The sequence below is a fragment of the Eptesicus fuscus genome, chromosome 17 (assembly GCF_027574615.1).
Source record: "Eptesicus fuscus isolate TK198812 chromosome 17, DD_ASM_mEF_20220401, whole genome shotgun sequence".
NCBI classification, from domain to species: Eukaryota; Metazoa; Chordata; class Mammalia; order Chiroptera; family Vespertilionidae; genus Eptesicus; species Eptesicus fuscus.
Genome location: NC_072489.1, coordinates 16,415,878 through 16,439,305, shown reverse-complemented (window position 1 = coordinate 16,439,305; position 23,428 = coordinate 16,415,878). Strand labels below are relative to the sequence as shown.

General features: G+C 44.6%; 1 protein-coding gene and 1 long non-coding RNA gene across 2 annotated transcripts; one reads left to right on the top strand and one right to left on the bottom strand.

Moving 5' to 3' along the window:
• The first annotated feature begins 106 nt into the window (after nt 1-106).
• On the top strand, nt 107-23,400 carry SEC24C (SEC24 homolog C, COPII coat complex component). The gene is made up of 23 exons (XM_008145372.3): nt 107-186; nt 1,945-2,144; nt 4,632-4,767; nt 11,888-12,063; nt 12,292-12,663; nt 12,955-13,091; nt 15,485-15,596; nt 15,828-15,955; nt 17,104-17,242; nt 17,451-17,566; nt 17,732-17,856; nt 17,996-18,187; nt 18,396-18,489; nt 18,703-18,819; nt 19,164-19,334; nt 20,058-20,154; nt 20,240-20,385; nt 20,618-20,756; nt 20,898-21,016; nt 21,115-21,294; nt 21,500-21,691; nt 21,922-22,011; nt 22,157-23,400. Exons 2-23 carry the CDS (start codon nt 1,973-1,975, stop codon nt 22,295-22,297), a joined length of 3,291 nt encoding a protein of 1,096 aa, XP_008143594.2. The 5' UTR covers nt 107-186; nt 1,945-1,972; the 3' UTR covers nt 22,298-23,400.
• LOC129151987 (uncharacterized) lies at nt 20,379-22,167 on the bottom strand. Its single transcript, XR_008558697.1, has 3 exons — nt 22,059-22,167; nt 21,154-21,307; nt 20,379-20,457 (listed from the first exon to the last, which is right to left on the bottom strand). It is a non-coding gene; the product is annotated as an uncharacterized LOC129151987 (long non-coding RNA).
• Nucleotides 23,401-23,428: the final 28 nt, after the last annotated feature.

The window sequence follows — 23,428 nt, the reverse complement described above, 5'->3', positions numbered from 1 at the left end:
AGTGACGCATGCGCGGCATCCGGGTTCCTGGGCGCGTGCCCAATGCAGACGTGGCAGAAGGAGGGGACGGGCCCTGGAGCGTGTGGGCGGAACTTCCGGGGCCGACAAGACAGCCCCCTCGGAACCGGAAGTGGAGCCTGGGAGCCTTGACGTTAGGAACGAAGTCGAACCTGGATCTGGAGCCGGGTGAGGAGTGGCATCGGGAGGTTGGTGGGTAGGAAAGAAGCGGAGAGGCCGGGGTGCCACTGGCCAGATCGGGGTTCAGCCTGAAAAGGAAGGGAGGAGCCCAGCAGCGGGGCCGGGTGAGAGACCCTCACCTCGCGCATCCGCAATCCTGGATCAGTCTTAGACCCGATCCTCCCTTCTCTCCTCCCGGCCCACATTCCGGCTCCCGTTTCCTGCCCCGAGCCTATCGAAGGGCGCAGGACGCTCGATCTCCATGCTTAGTGGATCAGCCCTCTCTCATCGTGGCCAGAGAAGCTGCCCTGGCTCCTCGGGCTTGATCCCGGCGCCCCCAGCCTCCGCAGCCCGACTGCTTCCCGAGTTCTAGGAAGCTTGTCCCGCCCCCTGGGTTGTCACCCTTTGACTGTCCACCCAGAATGGCGTGGAAACTTGAGCCTGCTTCAAACTCTTGGGTGTGTTTGAGGGAATTATTTCCTGGAGAAGAAGCTCCTGTCCTCCCACCCCAGCCCCACACCGACTTTAGGAAGATGAGGGAGGGAAACATTTGTCAAGCTCAGTGTTGTGACCTGTGTAAGGTTTAGGATTTGGAAGAACAACGCCAGAGATGGCTCTGAGTTTAAAGCCAGGAGCATCCCCGCTTTTCTGTAGTCAAGACGACCGTTCCTAGAAAAGGGAAGAGGCCCCTTGTCCCACTGCAGCAGCTGTGAGCTCTCCTGCCTCTGGGGCCCCTTCTGCCTATAGGATAGTTGGAATGATAAGGCTGTTCAGAGTAGATGTGATCGGATAGTCCTGTTCTTGGAAGGACCCAGTAAAGGGCCTCTAATTCATTCCTCTGTTGCTGGGCAAGATTGTAATAATTTTGGTGGTGGCCTAGAATCATGACAAGCATGAAAAGAGCAGAAACAGGAGAGCTGGAGTGCATTGGGATTTGGATACTCAGTCCCTCTGCTTGATGGATAAGGTGAATGATCTTTTTTTCCCCATAAAATTTTACTTTGCTGCTGATTCTTAAACTGTTCCCTTAGTTGTGAGAAGTTGTGTTTTTTTTGTTTTTTTTTTTGGTGCCTGGCCTGCACTCAGTGCTAATCTGATAGAGTTTTCAGGTGTTCTTTACATTTAGTTATTCTAATGCTTCAGTTCTAAGGTACATACACTTTTTTGGGGGGGAAGATTGGAGATGGAGTAGCATGTAGATTATTGTAGTTTAGTCAAAGAATGTCATTTCTCTAATCAGTCACTTTGAAATTTGCCTTTTGAGGGGGAGGGAATTTTCCTGATCTGCTAGACATGTAGCCTGAGTGATTAAAAATGACTAGCACACTGGACTGTATTCAGTGTCTGTTGAATGAATGGATGCTAGAGTGAATGAATGGAAAGTGGAAACACTGTTTCATTTACCTGTAATATCACAGTAGTTCATCAGTGGCAGGACTCCTTGTGTGTCTAGACACTAGAAATCATACCACTGGGGAGTGGAGGCTGCTGCTCCATTCCAGGGGACCTATCTGCAGTTGAAACTTACACCCTCTTGGCAGTGACAAAGCATGGGATTCAGAGTTACAAAACCCTTACTTTGGGGAGTAATCTGGCTACTGGTTGGGGCAGAAAATTACAAAGATCCTGTGGAGTGTGGGAATGATTAGGCTGATCACTGCCTGATAAGGTCAGTCCCTTTTTTGTGTCTGCTTCCCACTCTGTATAGTTGCTCTCTTTTTAGAGAGTTGATTATGACTAATTTCTCTCTTCTCTCTTATCTAATAGGTGAGACCAAGTTGGGGATGCTCTCATAATGAATGTCAACCAGTCAGCTCCACCTGTGCCGCCATATGGGCAGCCCCAGCCTGTCTACCCAGGGTATCATCAATCCAGCTATGGTGGGCAACCAGGGTCCACAGCCCCTCCCAACACGTATGGAGCCTACAATGGGCCAGTACCGGGCTACCAGCAAACACCTCCTCCAGGTATGTTTCCAAGGTTGGGTTGTGTTGCCCTACCAAAATTGTCTAGACAGTTCGGGTGACTGGGATTGAGGAACATGAATCTGGCTCTTGGCTACTAAGAGCCCCTCCCTGGGTAGTCTGTCCTTCCCTGTTTTTACAGAACATAACTGTCTTTCTGCCTTAAGACATATAAGGGAGCACATCTTCCATGTTCAATGGCAGTTCATTTCCTGTGGGTGTCACCCTGTGCAGCCTCACCTGGCTGCATTGTTTACAGATGGAAGGAAGGGTTGTGGTTACAGCTCCTTCAGAGCCTATGACCAGGGTTGACTATTTCCTGTTGACCTAAAGTCTCCCTGGACTTACTTGTTCCATATACCATGCTATGCTAAATGCTTTATGCTTTGCTTATTAAATACATATATATAATTCTCACCCAAGGACATGCTTAGAGAGAGAGGAGCAAGAGGAAGGGAAAGAGGGAGGGAAGGAGAGAGAGATAGAGAGAAAGAGAGAGAGAGAGAGAGAGAGAAGAGAGAGAGAGAGAGAGAAACGTTCATTGGTTGCCTTCTGTACTTGCCTCAACTGGGGATCGAGCCCACAACCCAGGTTATGTGCCCTGACTGGGAACTGAACTGGCAACCTTTTGGTACACAAGCTGGTGCTCAACCAACTGAGCCACCCCGGCCTGGCATTCCTCATGTATATTGATAATGCCTCTCATTGGATGGACTGTCCTATCAATTAATGATTTTGGGACATGGGGAGCTAGTTTGTGAATGAAAAGTGTGGTGTTTGTGTGCCTGAGTTTTGGTGTGTCTCATATCTTTCTACTGATATTTCTTTTCCTTTGCTTGAGTTTCCTCTGATTTTTAGAGGCTCAGTAATGTAAGGGCAATAAGAGAAGACTTTATCTGATGCTACCTTAAAATCAGTGCTTGGCTTTTACTTTTTTTTTTTTTAAAGAAGAGTAGCTAATACTCTACAGATTATCCTTAAGGACTTTTAGAAGACGTTGAGCAGTATATCTTTGGTTAGACTAGTTGAGGACTTAGGGTATGTCAAATGCTTTATGCTTTTTAAGAAAGTAAATCCTATGAAGGAGGCATAGGTGAGATTTGGGAAAAGAAGTATTATTTAAATTATAACTTTGAAAAAAAATTCATGAAATGATGAGATTAGGTCTCAGGTTTCTGGAAGAGGCTTACTCTGGGTTGGAACTTTGGCTGGACAGAGTCCACCTCAGTCTGTCAAGTCCTGGCTTATCAAGATGGAGTTTGGCATTGCCTCAAGAGGAAGCTTTATTATTGAGAGGAAAACATATCTGGTTCTGTGATGGCTAGTGAGCAGGTTCAGATTAATCATGTTCCTGTAGGCAGGTTCTGTAATGTCTAATCTCTGCTGAAGGTAGAGCAAAAGAAAAACAAATGTTTGAACAGGGGTCAGCATCATTTTCAAAATGATGTACCAAGTAACTAATTGCTTTCTCCCTGCATTTCAGGTGGGAAGGATGGCTGGGGACAATATGCAGGAAGGATGATTGGGGATAGTAGAAGTAGCTTTGATGGCAGCTCTGATGAGCAGAAAGAATGGAGTCCAACTTTTGTGAAGACATAGGTGGCACCACTAATGGGAGGACAAGCCAACTGTCCTGACTGAACTATTGAGTGGAAACAAAGATTCCAACCTGTGGGAACACTTTTCTGAGCCATGTGCTATTGGGAGAGTGAACACTTAGAAGAGGATGAAGAGAATATGGTTGGGATAAGTAGAATATATGGAAAGGAGGTTGGCAGAATATTTTCCCCAAGAGGTGCCTTTCCTTACAACTTAGTTCAGTGTATTACTTGGTCATGTTCTGTGCCACCTTTCTCATATATGTTCGAAGTTTCTAGTTTCTGAAGTGTGATCTTTTTCCTTAAAATAATTAACCTTTATTCTAGGGTGAGAACATTAGGCTGTCCTGGATTGATTTCATGAGAGTAAGTATATGGTGATCATAGAAAGGCCCTACATTCCTGTAGCTCTGGCTACAGCTTCACTTGTTAGGTATGGGTGTAGGAGAGTGGAGGCTCTCTGATTGGGGATCAGTGTTCAGAATCTGCTGTAGTTAAATTTGCATATTGATGGTGTCCTTTTAATTACAAAGCTGTGGCCGAAACCGGTTTGGCTCAGTGGATAGAGCGTCGGCCTTCGGACTCAAGGGTCCCAGGTTCGATTCCGGTCAGGGGCATGTACCTTGGTTGTGGGCACGTCCCCAGTGCGGGGTGTGCAGGAGGCAGCTGGTTGATGTTCCTCTCTCATCAATGTTTCTAACTCTCTATCCTTCTCCCTTTCTCTCTGTAAAAAATCAATAAAATATATTTAAAAAAAAAATAAAAAAAAATTACAAAGCTGTGGTATTGGGCCAGTGAAGGTCTGTGCTTATTGATCCTTGCTTTGCATTCCTTGCTCAGGATAGAGGAGAAATTATTTCCCAATCACTTAGTTTCTGTCCTTTACCCTCAGGTGTGTCAAGAGCCCCACCTTCTTCAGGGGTGCCTCCAGCCTCTACAGCACAGGTCCCTTGTGGCCAGGGAGGATATGGCCAGTTTGGCCAAGGAGATGTACAGAATGGGCCTAGCTCCACTGTTCAAATGCAAAGGTATGTACTCAGGTCAGCCTAAATTGGTCTGATGATGAAACTGGAAGGATTAGGAATGTCTGAGGGCCCATTTCCATTTCGTTGTCTTTTATTTATTTATTTGTATGTTGATTTATTTACGTTTTCACCTTTTTTCCCCTCTGTGAATTTAACATAATATTTTTTATTTTTAAATTGAATCTATTGGGGTGACATTGGTTAATAAAATTATATAGATTTCAGGTGTACAATTCTGTAATGCATCATCTGTATATTGTATTGTGTGTTTTACCCCAGGTGAAGTCTCCTTCCATCACCATTTATCCCCCTTATACCCTCTTCTACCTACCACCACTCCCCTTTCCCTCTGGTAATCACCATACTGTTGTCTGTGTTTATGAGGTTTGAGGTTTGTTTTGTTTTATTTTTATTTTTTGTATAATCCCTCTCTTTGCCTTTCTTTTAGATAGCTTCTTCTCTTTCTTCCACCTTTTTGTATTTTGTTTTTCTTTTTCCAGGTTACAGGTGCTGCTGCTGTCCACTTTGTGGATTGTTGACCTATCTTAGTACCTGTGTTCTTTTACACATTCTTTCTCTTTCTTTGAACCTGAGTTTTTTTCCTGACTAGGCATATATCTTCAATAATTATTTAGGTCCTACTGAGCCTACCCTAAGGGAAGAACAGGAAGAAGGGGTCTCAGGATTATTTGTCTCCTCTGACTTCCCTCTTTCCTCTAGATCAGGTACTTAGTAGGACTTATTGGCTAAGTTCGGGTGTGACCAGTTATGAAAGAAATGATACTCAAAGCAAAATCATATATGTCATTCTTTGAAAGCTTTCATTACTCATTAAGGCCAATATATTGTTATTATAATCATTAAAAAAAAAGGAAATCACATGAGTGATGAAAACTTTGGTGGTGCAGGATCTGTTTAACTGTGGGTAGAGTGTGTAATAATGGAAGAGTACCTTCAGACATTTTTATTGGGTGTCCAGAATGTACATCTTTCACATTGAATGCAAGCCTGAAGAAAGATCATGTGAAGCTCTCCCCAACCCTGTGTGTTGGAATATTCTGGAAGCAGTATAGGGAATTCATTCATTCATTCATCCACTCAAAAAAATATTTTATATTATTATGTGTCAGACATTATTCTAGAAGTTGGAGATAAAGCAGTAAACAGAACAGAACAAGTCTCTGCCCTCATGGAGCTTACAATCTTGTGGAATACACAGAAGATAACAAGTAGACAAATATAAATAAGAAATAAAACAGAGTAAGGATATAGAGAATGACTGGTGAGGAGGTAGGAAGCTGTTTTAAATACATTGGTCAAGGGAAAGCCTCTCTGAAGTGATATCTGAAACCTTAGTGAAATGAAGAGGGGAGCTCTCCAAAGGTCTGGGAGAATGTGGGAAGAGCAAGAGGGCCAGAGTGGCTAGCGTAGTGGAGAGCGGAGGGGATAAAGCAGAAACATAGGCAGGAATGTATTATGCTCTGCTTTGTGAGCCATATGAGAAAGTTTACATTTGATTTAAGTTGCTGTGAGAAGCCATGGGAGAGTGTTAAGCTAGGAGTAATCCCATTTGTTTGTTTATGTAATGGATATTTTCATTGTAATATAAAACAAATAGAAAAAACATTCAAGACACATATATGGCTTAATAAGTTATAAAGTGAACCCCCTTGTAACTACAACCCAGATCAAGAAATAGAACTCTGCCATGTACCCCAAAAGCTCATTCCATGTGCCCAATTAAATCATAGCTCTCCCTCCCCCCATAAGTAACAAATACCCTAACTTTTATGGTAACCATTTTCTTGTGTTTTTAAAAATAGTTTACACTTAAAGGTACATTCCCTAGATACCACAGTTTATTTTTGCCTATTAAAAACAAAAACAAGCCGAAACCGGTTTGGCTCAGCGGATAGAGCATCGGCCTGCAGACTGAAGGGTCCCAGGTTCGATTCCGGTCAAGGGCATGTACCTTGGTTGCGGGCACATCCCCAGTAGGGGGTGTGCAGAAGGCAGCTGATTGATGTTTCTCTCTCATCGATGTTTCTAACTCTCTATCTCTCTTTTCCTCTCTGTAAAAAATCAATAAAATATAAAAAAAAAAAAACAAAAACAAGCCCTGGCCAGTGTTTCTAAGTGGTTAGAGCGCCAGCCTGGGCACCGAAGCGTTGTGGGTTTGATTCCTTTGTAAGGCAACCAATTGATGTGTCTCTCTCACATTGATGTTCCTCTCTCTCACTCTCACTCTCCATCTCTTCCTCTCTCCCACCCTCCCTTCCGTTCTCTCTCTCTCTCTCTCAAAAAAAAAAAAAATATATATATATATATATATATATCTCCTCAGGTGAGGATTAACAAAAATAAAGTACAGACAAACAAACAAACAAAAACAACAACTTGATGTGTCTTAAGTATATAGGTTCCCTCTCTATCTCTTACTGTTTATTATTGAAGAACCCAAGCCAGTTGATCTGAAGAGTTTCCCAAAGTCTGGATTCTCCTGGTTGTATATTCATGTTACAGTTTACTCTGTGTTCCTCTTTCCTCTGTATTTCCTGCAAATTGGAAGGTGAATACAGAGACTGGACCCAAGTTTGATCTCTTTGGGTAGTGTGGGGCAAGACTATAAAGGAGGCACCATAATATCTTGTTTTTTTCTCATTTTATGATGTTTGCAATTGTTGGTGCTTAATGCAGCTGTATATTAATTTGTTGGAATGGTGATGCTCTAATTCTTTTGTTTCTTTTTCATTTATTTGTTTGACTACCATTATAGACAGTTCTTATCTGTTATTTGGTTACCAGCTGTGTAATTCATGTAGGATAAATGCTTGATTCTTTACCTTTATTTATCAGTTTACAAGGGAATGAATTGGTCCTTTGTTATCTACTGAAGGTGACCAATTCTTTTAAATATCATTATGAATTTATAGATTTAGACATATTTGATGGGCTTCAATCCACTGTAATTATTATCATTATTGAAGTGGAAAATGTCCCACCTTTGACCAGTTTTGACATGATCCTAGTAATCTTGCAATATGATAAGATGTTCCAGGCTTATCTTAAACATTTTATGCTCCAGACCAAGAATTAGCCATTTTCCCAAGAAATCCTTTATTTAGAGTATATAAAATTTCTGTTATAATATAAATTATTGTTATTGTTGTTAATCCTCATCCGAGGATATTTTTCCATTGATTTTTATTTTTTAAATATTTTTATTGATTTCAGAGAGGAAGGGTGAGTGAGAGATAGAAACATCAATGATGAGAGAGATTCACTGATTGGCTGCCTCCTGCACGCCCCCCACTAGGGATTGAGCCTGCAACCCAGGCCTGTGCCCTTGACCAGAATCAAACCCAGGGCCCTTCGGTCCACAGGCTGACGCTCTATCTACTGAGCCAAACCGGCTAGGCCTCCATTGATTTTTAAAGAGAATGGAAGGGCGGGGGTATGGGAGAAGAGAAACATCTATGTGAGAGAGACACATTGATTGGTTGCCTCCCACATGCACCCTGATGGGGGCAGGGAACGAACCTGCAACTCAGGTATGTGCCTTTGACTGAAACTGAACGTGTGACCCTTCAGTGCTTGGGCTGATGCTCTACCACTGAGACACACTGGCCAGGGCAGAAATGATATTTTTTATTGTAATGTGGGTACTAGAAATGTTCATTGCTTCCTGATTGGTCATTTTCTAGGCCTTTTCAGGGACAGAGCTAAGAAATACATAGCTACACATATTAAAGGTAAAATAGCTAATTATTTTAAATTTGTACTTCCAATTCAAACTGAAGACTACAGAGCCTTTACTTGACCTCTTTATTATATCTATATCCCTTTTCTTTTTTAAAAATATATTTTATTGATTTTTTACAGATAGGAAGGGAAAGAGATAGAGAGTTAGAAACATCAATGAGAGAGAAACATCGATCAGCTGCCTCCTGCACACCTCCCACTGAGGATGTGCCCGCAACCAAGGTACATGCCCTTGATTGGAATCGAACCTGGGACCTTTCAGTCCGCAGGCAGACCCTCTATCCACTGAGCCAAACCGGTTCTTCCACACCAGGAATATTGATTCTTATGGCCATGGGATGATAGAATTAGAATATTGGAATATGCCCCAATTTCTTTTTTATTTTATTCCTTATTATACACAACAGTCTCAGTACAATACTAACACTATCACAAATGTGATTACTAAAAATATTATTTTTTAAAAAATTGCATATGCTTTTCCCATTCTCCAAAAATTTTTTTTAAATATCCTATTTATTTTTTAAAAAGAGGTCACTTTGCTGGATTCAAGAGTAGAAGTAGAGAATCCTGTTAGGATGTTGTAGTAATTCAGGTAAGAGCTGATCTTGGTTTGTTTTAGGATGGTAGTAGTAGAGTTATGAGAAATTGTCAGATTTGGGATACATTTTGAAGGTAGAGTCAGTAGGATGTGAGTTAATAGAGAAAGAGGAATTCTGGATGTCTCTTGTTGGCTTAAGAAACTGGGTACTATTTACTGAGGTGAGAAATATTGGAGAAGGAGCAGATTTTTTTTTGGGGGGGGGAATGAAGGATTTTATTATGTACATTATAGATTTAAGAAAGGTACTAGCTTGGAGACTTCCAATGAAGATGGCAAAGTATATTTTAAAAAGAAAAAGCTACTGCCCTAACTGGTTTGGCTCAGTGGATAGAACGTCAGCCTGTGGACTGAAGGATCCTGGGTTCAATTCCAGTCAAGGGCACGTATCCAGTTTGCAGGCACATATCCAGTTGCAGGCTATTCTTCAGCCCAGGCCCTGGTTGGGGCACGTGCAGGAGGCAACCAATTGATCTGTTTCTCTCACATTGATATTTCTCTCTGCCTTTCCCTCTCTCTTCCACTCTCTTTAAAAAACAATGGAAAAATATCCTTAGGTGAGAATTAAAAATAAATAAACAAACAAACAAATAAAGTTAGCATTGAAACAAAACAAAACAAAACAAAAATAGAAAAAGCTACTAGCTACCAAATAGAGATGTTAACTGTAGCTCATGAATGATGTCAGGACTGGAGATATACATTTGGAGATCTTCAGTATAGAGATATTATTTAAAGCCATGGGACTAGATGAAATCACTTAGAAAGTGAGCATTGAGAGTAAAGAATAGAATTGAATACTGAATTTTAAAAAGTCAGAGAAGGAGTCATCAAAAGACAATGAGAAAGAGCAGTAGTGAGGGAGGAGATTAGCCAGAAGAGTGTGGCATCCTGTAACTAGATGAAGACAGAATTTCAGAAAGGCAAGAATAATTAGCTGTGTCTTTTGCTGCTGAAAGATAAGTGTCATTTGCAGACTGAGGATTGACCATTGGGTTTGGCAAAGTTCCACATCATTGACAAATGCAGTTTTAGTGGAGATATGAAGATAACAGTTTAGTTGGAGTGGGTCAAAGAGTTTCAGCTGGGTAGTAGATTAATATAACCTGAAAAACCATTTACTACAGACATCTAGAAAGGAGAAAGAAAATAGAAACAAAAAATTTTCAAGTTCATAATTAAGCTTAAGAGAAAGAAAGTGAAATCCTTAAGTGCTAGAGACACCAAGTGGGAGCTGAGAATGAGAGTGGTAAGCTGACACTGGCTGCCTGTGCAGAGGGTGGGAATTACCTTTTTGAGACCTGGGGATTTAAGTTTAAGCAGGTACTGGGATGGAGGATGAATCTTTTGGATTTTCTGAGCTGAGGTTTCAAATGAAGACCTTGTTTATGAAGTCTGGACCTGAGCTGCACCTTCCATAAACAGAGAGACTAGAAAAAAATCTGGGCACTGGCAGAGGGAGAATCCTGTTTCTCCTGGTTGGTTGTGGATAAGTGGGTGGCGGGGTGAGGAGGGGTTGGGAATGCAGATGGATGGAGAGGTCTTTTTGGAGTGATGGAAATGTTCTAAAGGTGTATTCTGGTGATGGTTGCACAACTCTGTAAACGCAGTAAAAATTTTGAATTGTGCGCTTAAAAGCAGTGAATTTGATGGTATGAAAATTATATCTCAAAGCTTTTTTTTAAAAAAATTGATCTTGGATGGCAATATCATTGGAATACCTTTCAGAAGCAAATGCAACACAACTACACTCCCTCAACTCAGTCTGTTAAGAGATTGTCAGGAAAAACAATATTGATTAAGATAAATAGAGACTATTAGAGGAGAGCAGATAGGATAGTACCTTGAAAGCATTAAGGGAATATAATTGTCAACATTGAATTATGTACCTAGCTAAGAGAGAGGACAAATACAGAGATTTTCAGACAGAGACTGAGAGTTTACAACTGAGAGTTTACAACGCTGGTTCAGAAAACTACTAAGGAAAAAATAGAAAAATGAACCCAGAAAGAAGGAGCCTTAAAGAGACAGAGAAATAGTAATTAGAGACATATCTTTCTAACACCCTTCCCAAGATAAAGTAATAAATACTTTGGTTTAAAAGTTAAACAGTCAAACTTCATTTGTTTGATCCCACATTTATTTTATTTTTTTTAAAATATTTTTATTTATTTCAGAGAGGAAGGGAGTAAAGAGAGAGAGAGAGAGAGATAGAAACATCAATGATGAGAGAGAATCATCAATCGGCTGCCTTCTGCACACTCCACTCTGAGGATCGAGCCTACAGCCTTGGCATGTGCCCTGACCAGGAATCGAATTGAGACCTCCTTGTTTATAGGATGATGCTCAACCACTGAGTCATGCCGGCTGGGCTGATCCCACATTTATTAAATATCTGTTGTGTTAATACTTCTGTCCACTTTCCTTTTCAGCTCCTTCAGGGCTTCTGATTACAAAGGATTAAGGCAGAGGAGGTGATAATCTAAGGAGCAGAGTAAATAATACTTGACCTGAGGCTGCTAGGCATATGTTTATGGAGTGAACCTAATGGAAAACAAGATTTGTCATGAATAATCAGAGTGTAAATCATCAGGAATGTAATTTATCTGCAAATATACAAAAGTATGAAGCCATAAAAGAGCCCAGGATGAGATTAAGATACTGTAAAACAATATAGCTTCCTACATGACATGATGTTCCTGCCAACTGTGAAGGGTGTCCCAGCCGACCAGTCCTTAACTGCCTGCTTTCTCTTCACAGGCTCCCTGGGTCTCAGCCATTTGGGTCAGCCCCATTGGCCCCTGTGGTCAGCCAGCCAGCTGTGCTTCAGCCCTATGGCCCTCCCCCGACAAGTGCACAGGTGACTGCTCAGATGGCTGGAATGCAGATCAGTGGTTCTGTGACCCCAGCCCCTCCCCCTTCAGGGTTGGGCTATGGTGAGTAGCTGTGACAACAGGAATGTTACTGTTCTCCCTTTTTATAGAAGCATCAGGCTGTGGGGTATATGTTAATCCCTTTTCTTTCTTGTGTCTCTGAGCTATAGCAGCTGGGACAGGCATTCCTGCCCCTCTTATGTGATTTTTTTTTTTTTTTCCTCTTATGTGATTTACTGAACAAGATGGCAGAATGATGGGGGTTCTGATTCTACCTTTTCTACTTCTCAGGCCCACCAACATCACTGGCGTCAGCCTCAGGAAGTTTCCCTAACTCTGGTCTGTATGGCTCCTGTCCTCAAGGCCAGGCTCCTCCCCTTAGCCAGGCCCAGGGTCATTCTGGGGCTCAGCCTCCACAGAGATCTGCCCCTCAGCAGGCCTCCAGCTTCACACCCCAAGCTTCGGGGGGTCCTCGGATGCCTTCAATGACTGGTCCACTCCTGCCTGGACAGAGTTTTGGGGGACCCCCACTGAATCAGCCCAACCATGTGTCCTCACCTCCTTCTCAAGCTCTGCACCCTGGCACGCAGATGGCTGGGCCCCCAGGACCACCACCCCCTATGCACTCCTCCCAGCAGCAAGGCTATCAGCTGCAACAAAATGGTGAGTTTTTCCCAAGGTCTGTCTAGGAGCCAAAGGTTTCAGCTATTCAGGTGTTTTTTGTTTGTTTGCTTGCTTTTAGTTTTGCTTGCTAAGTGGTAGTGAACTAGATGGATAGCTTCAGGGCATTATTACTAGGATGTAGGGGTTATAAGACATTCTTTATTCTCATAGTTCAGACAGTGTGGTCTTTCTCTGAATGGTCATTATTCTGCCTCATAATTCTCTATGTATAGGAATCTAGTCATTCACCTGAGGATTTTTAGTTCATCAACCTGTGTCCTTGTCTCTCAGGTTCCTTTGGACCAACCCGGGGCCCTCAGCCCAATTATGGAAGTCCCTATCCAGGAGCACCCGCTTTTGGCAGTCAGCCTGGGCCTCCTCAGTCACTGCCTCCTAAGCGCCTGGATCCTGATGCCATCCCGAGCCCTGTAAGTAGATACTTATGTGGTTCTGGGGAAGGAGTTTGTGGCTGCCAGATAAGTGACTCAACCTAGATGAGATATTTGCCAGTATTTTCTGATTATTTTCTTGTTCATTCATCTTATAGGTGTAGAAACTAGATGTAATGTTTGACTCTTTGAACTGCAACTTGAAGCCCCAGAAGTCTTTTGTGACACTTTTACTCCTGGGCAGGAAAGGAAGGGAAGACCAGAGTGATCTGGCTTGAGTGCTGCGTTCTGTCAATTATTGGACACAGCATGGTAGCCTCTGCCCCTTCTGTGGAGTAGTGGCTGTGTCCAGGTCTTGTCCTCTTAGATCTAGTAGGACAGCAGCCTTCTTCATAGGTAGAGCTAGTGGGAATTACAAGAAGGAAAGCCTCACTGTCTTCTCCCTGGCTCCTACCTGGACAGTTTTAGGAGAACGCCTCTAGTACTTTGGTTTGCTAGGCTCCTGTGTGGATGGAGAAAGTGATCTATGTTTACAAGGGCAGTTTGGGGAAGCTGCTTCTCCAGAAAGAAGGCGAATCTCACCCTTAGAATCCACAAGCCTCCCTTTCATACTCAGAATAGAGGCTGGGGACCACTTTATAGTGCTGTCTGCAGCATTTGCTATGTCAGTTACCTCACCATGCTTAGCCATTGTCATATTCCATTCTGTTCTCTTCCTTTGGGGAACTACCAGGGTGAGGGACCTTGTTGGCTAGGGGGGACCTGAAAGGACTAAGCAGCCCTTCCTTCCATTCCCCTCCTTTAGTGAGAAGGGGAGTCTGGTGCATGTGAAGGGAGAATAGTTCTTAGCTGGAAGGCTTGGAGGGGATATCCCTCTTCCGTACGATTTATCCCATTCAGCATCTCTTTAAACCCCTGCTTGCCTCTTGTATGTCTTTGTCCTTATTTTTCTACATCATAGTCTAAGCCATTAAAGCCTCTGTGTTAGAACAGAAAGACTTGGAATTTCTGATCTAGAGAGAGCCTGATTTCAGCAGTATGAGCTGGGCTCCAGCTGTTCATGTCTAACTCATCAGGGTTGAGAGAAGTAACATCTGCTTCTTGTTCTTTTGTCTCCCTCCCTGTATTACCCTGCTGCCTTTATTATTAAAACACTAAAAAGCAACTCAATGAGCTGCCTCCTCAGCAGAAAACCAGGCACAGAATAGACCCTGATGCCATTCCTAGTCCAGTAAGTGCAGGGGGTGTGTGTGTGTGTGCGCGTGTCATCCATGTGTTAGTGCCACCCATGCATGCCTGTGACCCCTTTTCACCTCATCCACCATGTCCATCCCTCTCCATCCTTTTCCCTTAGTCCTTCTAGACCTCGCTTTTATAAACTAGAAGGATGTGCATGCCTCAAGTCACCATGTAATGAAGAAGTAGCAGGCTGTTAGCAGTGCCTTAAGTATGGGGTGGTAGAGCTCAGGCTCTAAGGGCGGGGTCAGGTGGCATGTTAAGCTTTGGGGTTCTGCTGGTTCCTCCAGGAGCCTGCATGTGGCATTTGGTGGAACTGGACAAAGATGAGCGGTAAATCCTTCCCTTTTGGGTTTGAATTGTCTACAGCTTGTTGTGGAGAAACATTTGTGGCTACAAGTTTGGGATACTGGCATTTCTTAAGGGGAAGGGACTACTGTTTTGGGAAAGTGTGAGCCACCTCTCATCTGCTATGTGCTTTGATTCTTATTCTCCCTTTACTTTTTCTGGTTTTACCAAACTCATCTTGAAGGTCATCAGCCTGCACAAAGATCTGATTACAGCTTTGCAAAAAATTGTTTTTTCCTTTGCCAAAATATGGGAGACTGAGGATTGGGCTATAAGGAATGAGTACTTACCCTCTTCTCCCATATTTATACATCAATGCTTACCTGAACACAGGCAGCATCTGCTTCCTCACCTTACCTGATCATTTCCGGCTGTTTAATCCTCTCCTCACCCTGTCGCTTCTATTTTCATTGAATGTAGAGTCACTCCAGATAGATTCATTTTTACATGGTTACTATTGTCTGTTTTCCTGTTCTTACTCAAAACGTGTTTTGGAGGGAGGGGGAAATGGGGTAGGCTTAATGGGGGAGGGAAGTGAAATCTGATCATGTTTGAAGGTTTCTGATAAGAGCTGGAGCAGTCCTGGAGTTAGGGGAATAAAAGGGTGATTATTACTGATAGAGTCTGGACAATTAATAAAGAAACCCATTCTTGGCATTGCCTGTCCAGCATTTTGTAGAGCAGAATGGCATTATAGCATTTTATATGGTCTCCAGAATGAGAGCAGGCCTGGTGTTCCTTGGCAAATTGTTTCTGTGCTGCATCTTCAGCCTTTCTTTCTCCTAGCTCTCTGGGGCCTAGTATTCCCTTTTCTTGTGTCCCCTCACTCATTTCACTTTTCCCTGCAGATTCAGGTCATTGAGGATGACAGGAACAACCGGGGTTCAGAGCCATTTGTTACTGGAGTACGAGGCCAGGTGCCACCCTTAGTTACCACCAACTTCCTAGTGAAAGACCAAGGTGAGAAAGGCATTAACTCCTCCCTGTGGAGACTTTTTCCTCCAAGATTATCAGCTTACAGATGGGGCTTTTGTCAGTCTCTAATCAAAGACCAGCCCCTCATCGGCCTCTAGTGGGGGAAAAGCCATTCTCAGCTCTAGCATTTGTGGGGGTGATGGGGTGGATCAACAAGGGAGAGCTGGTTAATTGGGGGGATTCTGTGATCTGACTCAGGTTTTCTGCCTCCTTCAGGAAATGCAAGTCCCCGATACATTCGATGCACATCCTATAATATCCCTTGCACATCTGACATGGCTAAGCAGGCTCAGGTCCCCCTGGCAGCTGTCATCAAGCCACTGGCAAGGCTGCCCCCAGAAGAGGTAAGTCAGGGTATAATGAAACGGAGGAAGGGAGGAAGAATAAGACTTCTTCCTGGATATGATTCTGGAAATCACAAGGGAAGAAATCTTGGTTGGGTGGGAGGGGAGAGTATCTTCAATAGCTTTCTATCTCCGGGCTCATGCCTTAAGAGGGTGGTAGGGATGACAGAAAAGCCCAAGAAATTGCTTAATGGGAACAAGGTCCATAGGGGAAACAAACAATATGAAAAGAGACAGGACCAACTTGTAGGGGAAGCGATAGCTGGATTGAGGAGACAGCTGGATACAGGAGCCTCTGGTCATTTCCACATGATTAGAAGTGCATCATTCTATTTTTTCTATATGCTATACTATCATCCCACGTAGGTTAGGGATATTAGGACAGCATGTAAGAAGAAAAGGTAAATTGGGATCCAGTAGTCCTTCTTTACCTGGCTTGGACCCTAATCTGTCACCCTAGCACTTGAAATTAGCATGAAAAGAGAAAGGGCTTGGCCACTGCTCTGCCAGGCCTTGGTAGGACACCCTCATGTTCATGCCTAGCTTATCAAACTTAGGGTGGATTTCTGTATAACTGGAAGCTCAAGGCTCACATTACATCCTGCTTCTCTGCCTTGCTGTGTTTTCTCTTTTTCTCTTCCTGGGTCTCAATGGGGATGCTTGGACACTTGTTTGCTGGTTTTTTATCTGTAGGGTGACATCTTCCTGGGGCATCAATAGGTATTATATAAATCCAGGGATGGGGAGGACATAAGTGTCATAGATACTTGGTTGGGGAAGGAAGCAGGAATCAAGATCTCTAGGGCAAGAGTGAAAGGGACTGAAGATAGGGCCAGAAATGAGAATATAGGTAATTTTGGCTTTCTCCTTTTATGCCTAGAGCAGACCCTGGCTTAGCAGGGTCAGTTTCACCATCCCTTTTTTTTTTCAAGAAGAAGTGACATTCTGGAGATGGGGAAGGAACTATGGAATTTAGACTCTTAGGGGATATTTATGTGACCAGTACCCTCATCATTTGTCTTCATTCCCCTTCACTGGACTCCCTCCCCAGGCAAAATGTCTGAGCCATGGCTTCTCCCTCCAGGTTGTTCTTTCTCAACCGACTGAAGCTTCCCTGTATGTCTGAGCCCTTCCTCTTTGCTCCTTAGGCTTCACCGTATGTCGTTGACCATGGGGAATCTGGCCCTTTGCGCTGCAATCGCTGCAAAGCATACATGTGCCCTTTCATGCAGTTCGTTGAGGGAGGGAGACGCTTCCAGTGCTGCTTTTGCAGCTGTATCAATGATGGTATGTTCACTGTGGCTGGGACTGGGGGAAGATCTGGATTGCATCTTCAGTGTTTTCTTTCTAGTTAGATAGATGAGGGTCATTATATAGGAACCAAGGAAGTAGGACACATATCAGGATGTAGGGCAGTAGAGTGAGCTCAGTCAGGGCCAGACTTACTAAAATTGAGAGTGGACCTTTGAATAACACTCTGCCATACTCCCCACAGTTCCCCCTCAGTATTTTCAACATCTGGATCATACCGGCAAACGTGTGGATGCTTATGATCGTCCTGAGCTATCCCTGGGCTCCTATGAATTCTTGGCCACTGTAGATTACTGCAAGGTGAGAGGAGATAACATGGGGAGGAACAGTGGGTAGAGGACAATGAGACAGCTAAGAATTGCTGTGATCATTTCCCTTACCCCTTCTTTGTCCCCTTTGACTTCTCTCTAATCAACTAGCCTGCTTACCAATACCTCCCTCCCCCCAACATTCTTTCCTTTGCAGAACAATAAGTTCCCCAGCCCTCCTGCCTTCATCTTCATGATTGATGTCTCCTACAATGCCATCAGGAGTGGTCTTGTTAGGCTCCTCTGTGAGGAGCTTAAGTCACTGTTAGACTTTCTACCGAGGTGAGAGTTAGGGAGCTGAGGTGCTTCCTTTGCATAATGATGGGGAGGGGGGTGTCTGGGTTGGCAGCCGATGGAGCCTGATGTCATGAAGCTCGGTGGTGAAGGTGACAGGTCTGGGTAATGATATCACTTTCTACAGGGAGGGTGGAGCGGAAGAGTCAGCAATCCGAGTTGGCTTCGTCACCTACAATAAGGTGCTCCACTTCTACAATGTGAAGAGCTCATTGGCCCAGCCACAGATGATGGTCGTATCTGATGTGGCTGACATGTTTGTGCCACTGCTGGATGGCTTCCTGGTCAGTGTCAGTGAGTCTCGGGCAGTCATCATCAGGTGAGAGCCAGATTGTGGGCGTGAAGTGGGGATGGGGGTACAACTATAGAAAGCCAGAGATTTGAGCAAAGGGGTCAGCAGAAGGACAGGAGCTGTGCTTCAGGCGTTTTCAGAGATTGGGGGCTCTTCCCAGATGACTCTTCAGGGAATTGAGGGCTTTGGAATCTGGATATCAATTTTGAATGCCTCCCATTACCTATCTCTTCAGCTTATTGGATCAGATTCCAGAAATGTTTGCAGACACAAGAGAGACAGAGACAGTATTTGCCCCAGTTATCCAGGCTGGGATGGAGGCACTGAAGGTAAGGCTAGCGTCCCCAGCAACCTCCTCTGCCTTGTTTTCCTCTGGCCAGTGTACCCCCTGGGATACAACTCCTGTTTCTTCAGTGATTGATGACTCTCCAGTGATTCAGCCTGCCTGACATACTGGCACTGAAGAAAGGACAAGGGAGTGGATGAATGAATAATAGATGAATAAAGGAAAGAATGAAAAGCAGTCTTCTCTTCTTTCCTAGGCTGCCGAATGTGCAGGGAAGCTGTTTATATTCCACACCTCCCTGCCCATTGCCGAGGCCCCAGGGAAACTGAAGAACAGAGATGACAGGAAGTTGATCAACACAGACAAAGAGAAGGTGTGGGATTGGGGGTAGGGGAAGAACCCTCCGTTATAGAGGAGGGTAGTGACTCTTCCCAATGCAATACAGTATTCTTAATTTTCTTAAGGGGGACTGGGATTGGATACTCTGCCTTTTCACATGTGACATCTGTGACTGCCAACCTTCCTCACTGCTCTCCATCTTTCTATCCCATCTCATCCCAAAGCCCTGGGTAGATTCTTTTTTTAAAAAAAGAGAACATTCCTCTACCATTACAAACTCCTATGAGTAGACTGAAGTTTACATTTGAATATTCCATATTACATATACGAGATATTTGGAGCTGAGATATTTGAACGTTTTCTTCTGTTCCTCCCCAGACGCTGTTCCAGCCTCAGACAGGCGCTTACCAGGCCCTGGCCAAAGAGTGTGTGGCCCAAGGTTGCTGTGTAGACCTCTTCCTCTTCCCTAACCAGTATGTTGATGTGGCAACGCTCTCTGTTGTACCCCAGCTCACTGGTGGCTCTGTCTACAAATATGCTTGCTTTCAGGTACGGCATGGGACTCTGGGTGGCACGTGGAACAGGACTGGGAGTGTCTGCCTACATGTCTTTAGCTACTGACTCATTAATAGGAATAGTGTTAGAGGGGAAGACCACATAGTGTGAAGAAGAGAGCCATGAGCCCTAGCTGGTTTGGCTCAGTGGATAGAGTGTCGGCCTGCGGACTGAAGGGTCCCAGGTTTGATTCCAGTCAAGGACACATGCCCAGGTTGCGGGCTCGATCCCCAGTAGGGGTAGTGCAGGAGGCAGCCAATCAATGATTCTCTGTCATCATTGATGTTTCTGTCTCTCTCCCTCTCCCTTCCTCTCTGAAATCAATAAAAAAATATATTAAAAAAAAAAACAAAAAACGCCATAAGTGTAGTGCTTGGGAGTGTGGGGCTTAGAATCAGTCCTGGGTTGATATTCTGGCCCTACCACTTACTAGCTATGACCTCGGGGAAATTACTTGTCTCTTTCTTCATATGTAAAGTAGGATTTTAATACTTACTAATTAGGATTTGTCATCAGGATTAAGTAATTATATATAAAGCTTTTGATGTGGTACCTGGCATATAATGTGCTTAAAAGGTATCATTATCTTCACCACCACCATATCATCCTCTTCTCTGTTACTGTTACTATGAGTCAGCAGCTTTCAGAGTGGAGGGGATGCAGGGAGATTGTTTGCAGGATGTGATGTGATGTGACTTTGGGCCTGTGGGGCTGCAGGTGGAGAATGATCAGGAGCGGTTCATGAGTGACCTGCGTCGGGATGTAGAGAAGGTCGTTGGCTTTGATGCTGTGATGCGAGTCCGGACGAGCACTGGTCAGTCGTGGGGGGGCTAAATCTAGGAGGGAGGCAAGTGGCACCTGTCATACCTTTAGCCCTGACCCTGTCCATATGGCCTCAGGTATCCGTGCTGTAGATTTCTTTGGGGCTTTCTACATGAGCAACACAACAGATGTGGAGCTGGCTGGACTGGACGGGGAAAAGACAGTGACTGTGGAATTCAAGCATGATGATCGGCTCAATGAAGAGAGTGGAGCCCTCCTGCAGGTAGCAGACAGCAGGTGGGAGGCAGGGGCTGGAGAGGAAGTCTCAGGTGTCCTTTCACTGGATATAAAAAGGCTGCAGGAAAGAGGGTGAGAGGTGGGTAGAGAGGACTAGAAGAGGCTGGGGAAGGGACAGCTCATGTCTTTCCTCTAGTTTAATAATATAGCAAAGGGACAGTTTTTCAGAGGGATTGGTGTGGGAAGGGTGTAAGCTCCCTTTTTCTCTCTTCCCCTAGTGTGCCCTGCTCTACACCAGCTGTGCAGGGCAGCGACGGCTCCGCATACACAACCTGGCCCTGAACTGCTGTACCCAGCTAGCTGATCTGTATCGAAACTGTGAGACCGACACGCTCATTAACTACATGGCCAAGTTTGGTGAGGATAGAGGCAGGGCAGGGCGGGATTTGGGCTGAAAAAGGTGACAGTTAACGATTCAACATTCCCAGGTAGATGTGGTGGGAAGACACATGTGATGGAGTGGCTGACTAGTGACAGCTATTTCTATTTCCCATCCAGCATACCGGGGGGTCCTAAACAGCCCTGTGAAGACTGTTCGTGACACTCTTATCACCCAGTGTGCTCAGATCCTGGCCTGTTACAGAAAGAACTGTGCCAGCCCCTCCTCTGCAGGACAGGTGGGCAAGCGTGTTGGTGGAGGAGTTGTTGGGACAAATGTTTGCATTTGGGAGGGATTTCTCATGATTATTGACTTCATCTTGATAACCCCCTTCAGCTGATCCTTCCTGAGTGCATGAAGCTACTCCCAGTTTACCTGAACTGTGTGTTGAAGAGTGATGTCCTACAGCCTGGAGCTGAAGTCACTACTGATGACCGTGCCTATGTCCGACAGCTGGTTACCTCCATGGACGTGGCTGAGACCAATGTCTTCTTCTATCCTCGGCTCCTACCTTTGGTGCGACTGAGGGCTGGAGAGTGAGACATTGCACTGAGAAAGGGGCATCATTGAAGGAGTGACATTAATTTATTTTTACCTATGTTATCTGATTTAATTTTCACAGAATTACTGAGGGACTTAGCTTTCTAAAATTTTTGTGGGGGGTGGGCAGTAAATGTGTCTCAAGTTCTCTGTAACGTTTCTCCCCTTTCCTTTTGTCTAGACAAAGTCTCCCATTGAGAGTACCACTGAACCACCAGCAATTCGAGCATCTGAAGAGCGTCTAAGCAATGGGGATATATATTTGCTGGAGAATGGTCTCAATCTTTTCATCTGGGTGGGAGCAGGTGTCCAACAGGGTGTTGTCCAGAGCCTCTTCAACGTCTCCTCCTTCAGTCAGATCACCAGTGGCTTGGTAAGGGCAGGGCATCAAGGAGAATATGGGTGTGGAAATGTACTTTGTGGTAGGAACCAATACAGTTTTTGTACTAGTCCCCTTAAATAGCAGGGAACACTTGGAGGGCAGGGAGGGTGCTGTCATTCTTCCAGGCTTCCTTGTTTCAGATGATGCATAAATCTGTGCTGCCCCATATTGACTCGACTCAGAGTACCTTACCATAAGGATTAATGAATTTTGTGTTCCAGAGTGTTCTGCCAGTTCTGGATAATCCGCTGTCCAAGAAGGTGCGAGGCCTCATTGATAGCTTAAGGGCACAGAGATCGCGGTACATGAAGGTAACACTGATCTGAACCTTGGGTTTTTTATCTGGTCAAGTTCTCACCTTGAAGGGGGGTAGAGAGTGAGTGACTAGATAATGGGATTTCAGGGCATGTTTAATTCCCATTGGCTCTGCCTCATGACGCTGTGTTCTGGCCATAGCTTATCGTGGTGAAGCAGGAGGACAAGCTGGAGATGCTGTTCAAGCACTTCCTGGTGGAAGACAAGAGCCTGAGTGGGGGAGCATCCTATGTGGACTTTCTCTGCCATATGCACAAGGAGATTCGGCAGCTACTGAGCTAGAGCAAGTGGGTAAAGGGCATAAGGTCTCAGGCCAGCTTCCAGAAAGTACCCCAGGGTAGCAGGGAAATCAGGACAGTTCCATATCTTATAAGTCATGTAAGCTGACCTCAGTCTCTTTGGGGGGAGGGAGAGGCATAAGGAGACACCTTCTTTCTGGGCTTAAGTATCCTCCCACTCTATCATGTCCTGCTGATAGAAGGTGCCACTATCCCCTCTCTTTGCCCTTCTTTTCCTGCTAATCCGGTTGTAATGAATGTAGTTTCTCAGTTCACTGTATATGATTCAGTTGGGGGATTTGGAGGTACCCGGACCCTGGTGATACCATGTCCCTATGGACCAACCTCCAAAAGAGGGAACAGGCAGGAAGGAGTGGGGATCCCAGGGTTACTATGGGGGCGGGGGGTGCTAATTCAGCTCAGTGCCATCAACAACTTCCTATATTAGGGATAAAACATACAGATGCACAAGAGCTAGGGTTTAAACCTTAGGTGGTGGAGAGAAAAGTGGTTTGGTCCTTCATGAGCCTGGAAGTCAGCAGCCAAGTCAAAATTACTGAGGATGGTTGATTAGCTTTCTCTGCTTCCATGCTTTTGTTCTCTCCTGCAATGACTGGTGATCACTCCGTGGATAGAGGCACGCTGTCAGTGGTGAATGAACCTGGGAACTGAGTTGCAAAGTATATTAAGACCTGGGGGAGGTACCAGCCTACTTTCCAGCTGGAGAGACCCCAATACTGGATGGTTCTGTAGGAAGCCTGGTCATCAACTTGCAATACCTCACAGAGCCAGCCCACATCCCACTCTGAGCTCCCACTGGAAACGCTGCTTCTCCAAGCTGGGGATTGTTGGGGAGAGAGGCAGAGGTGGCCAGAGCTCTGTACTCTCCTCCCGGGACACCACTCGGGCTCTGGTATTGATAAAGTGGCTGACAGTTATCTTCCAACCCGAACTGACTGGAGCAGGACAAGGGCTAGGCTTGATGCTGGCCAGGCTTCCCTACTCCCAGCCTGGGATGCCCCTGCTCTGGACTTCTCATTTCTCTTCATTGGTTTATTTTTCAATGCATCTTTAATTTGTAAAGAAATAAAGTAAATTAAGATGTAACCAGCAGCCTCATTTTTACTTGACCTCC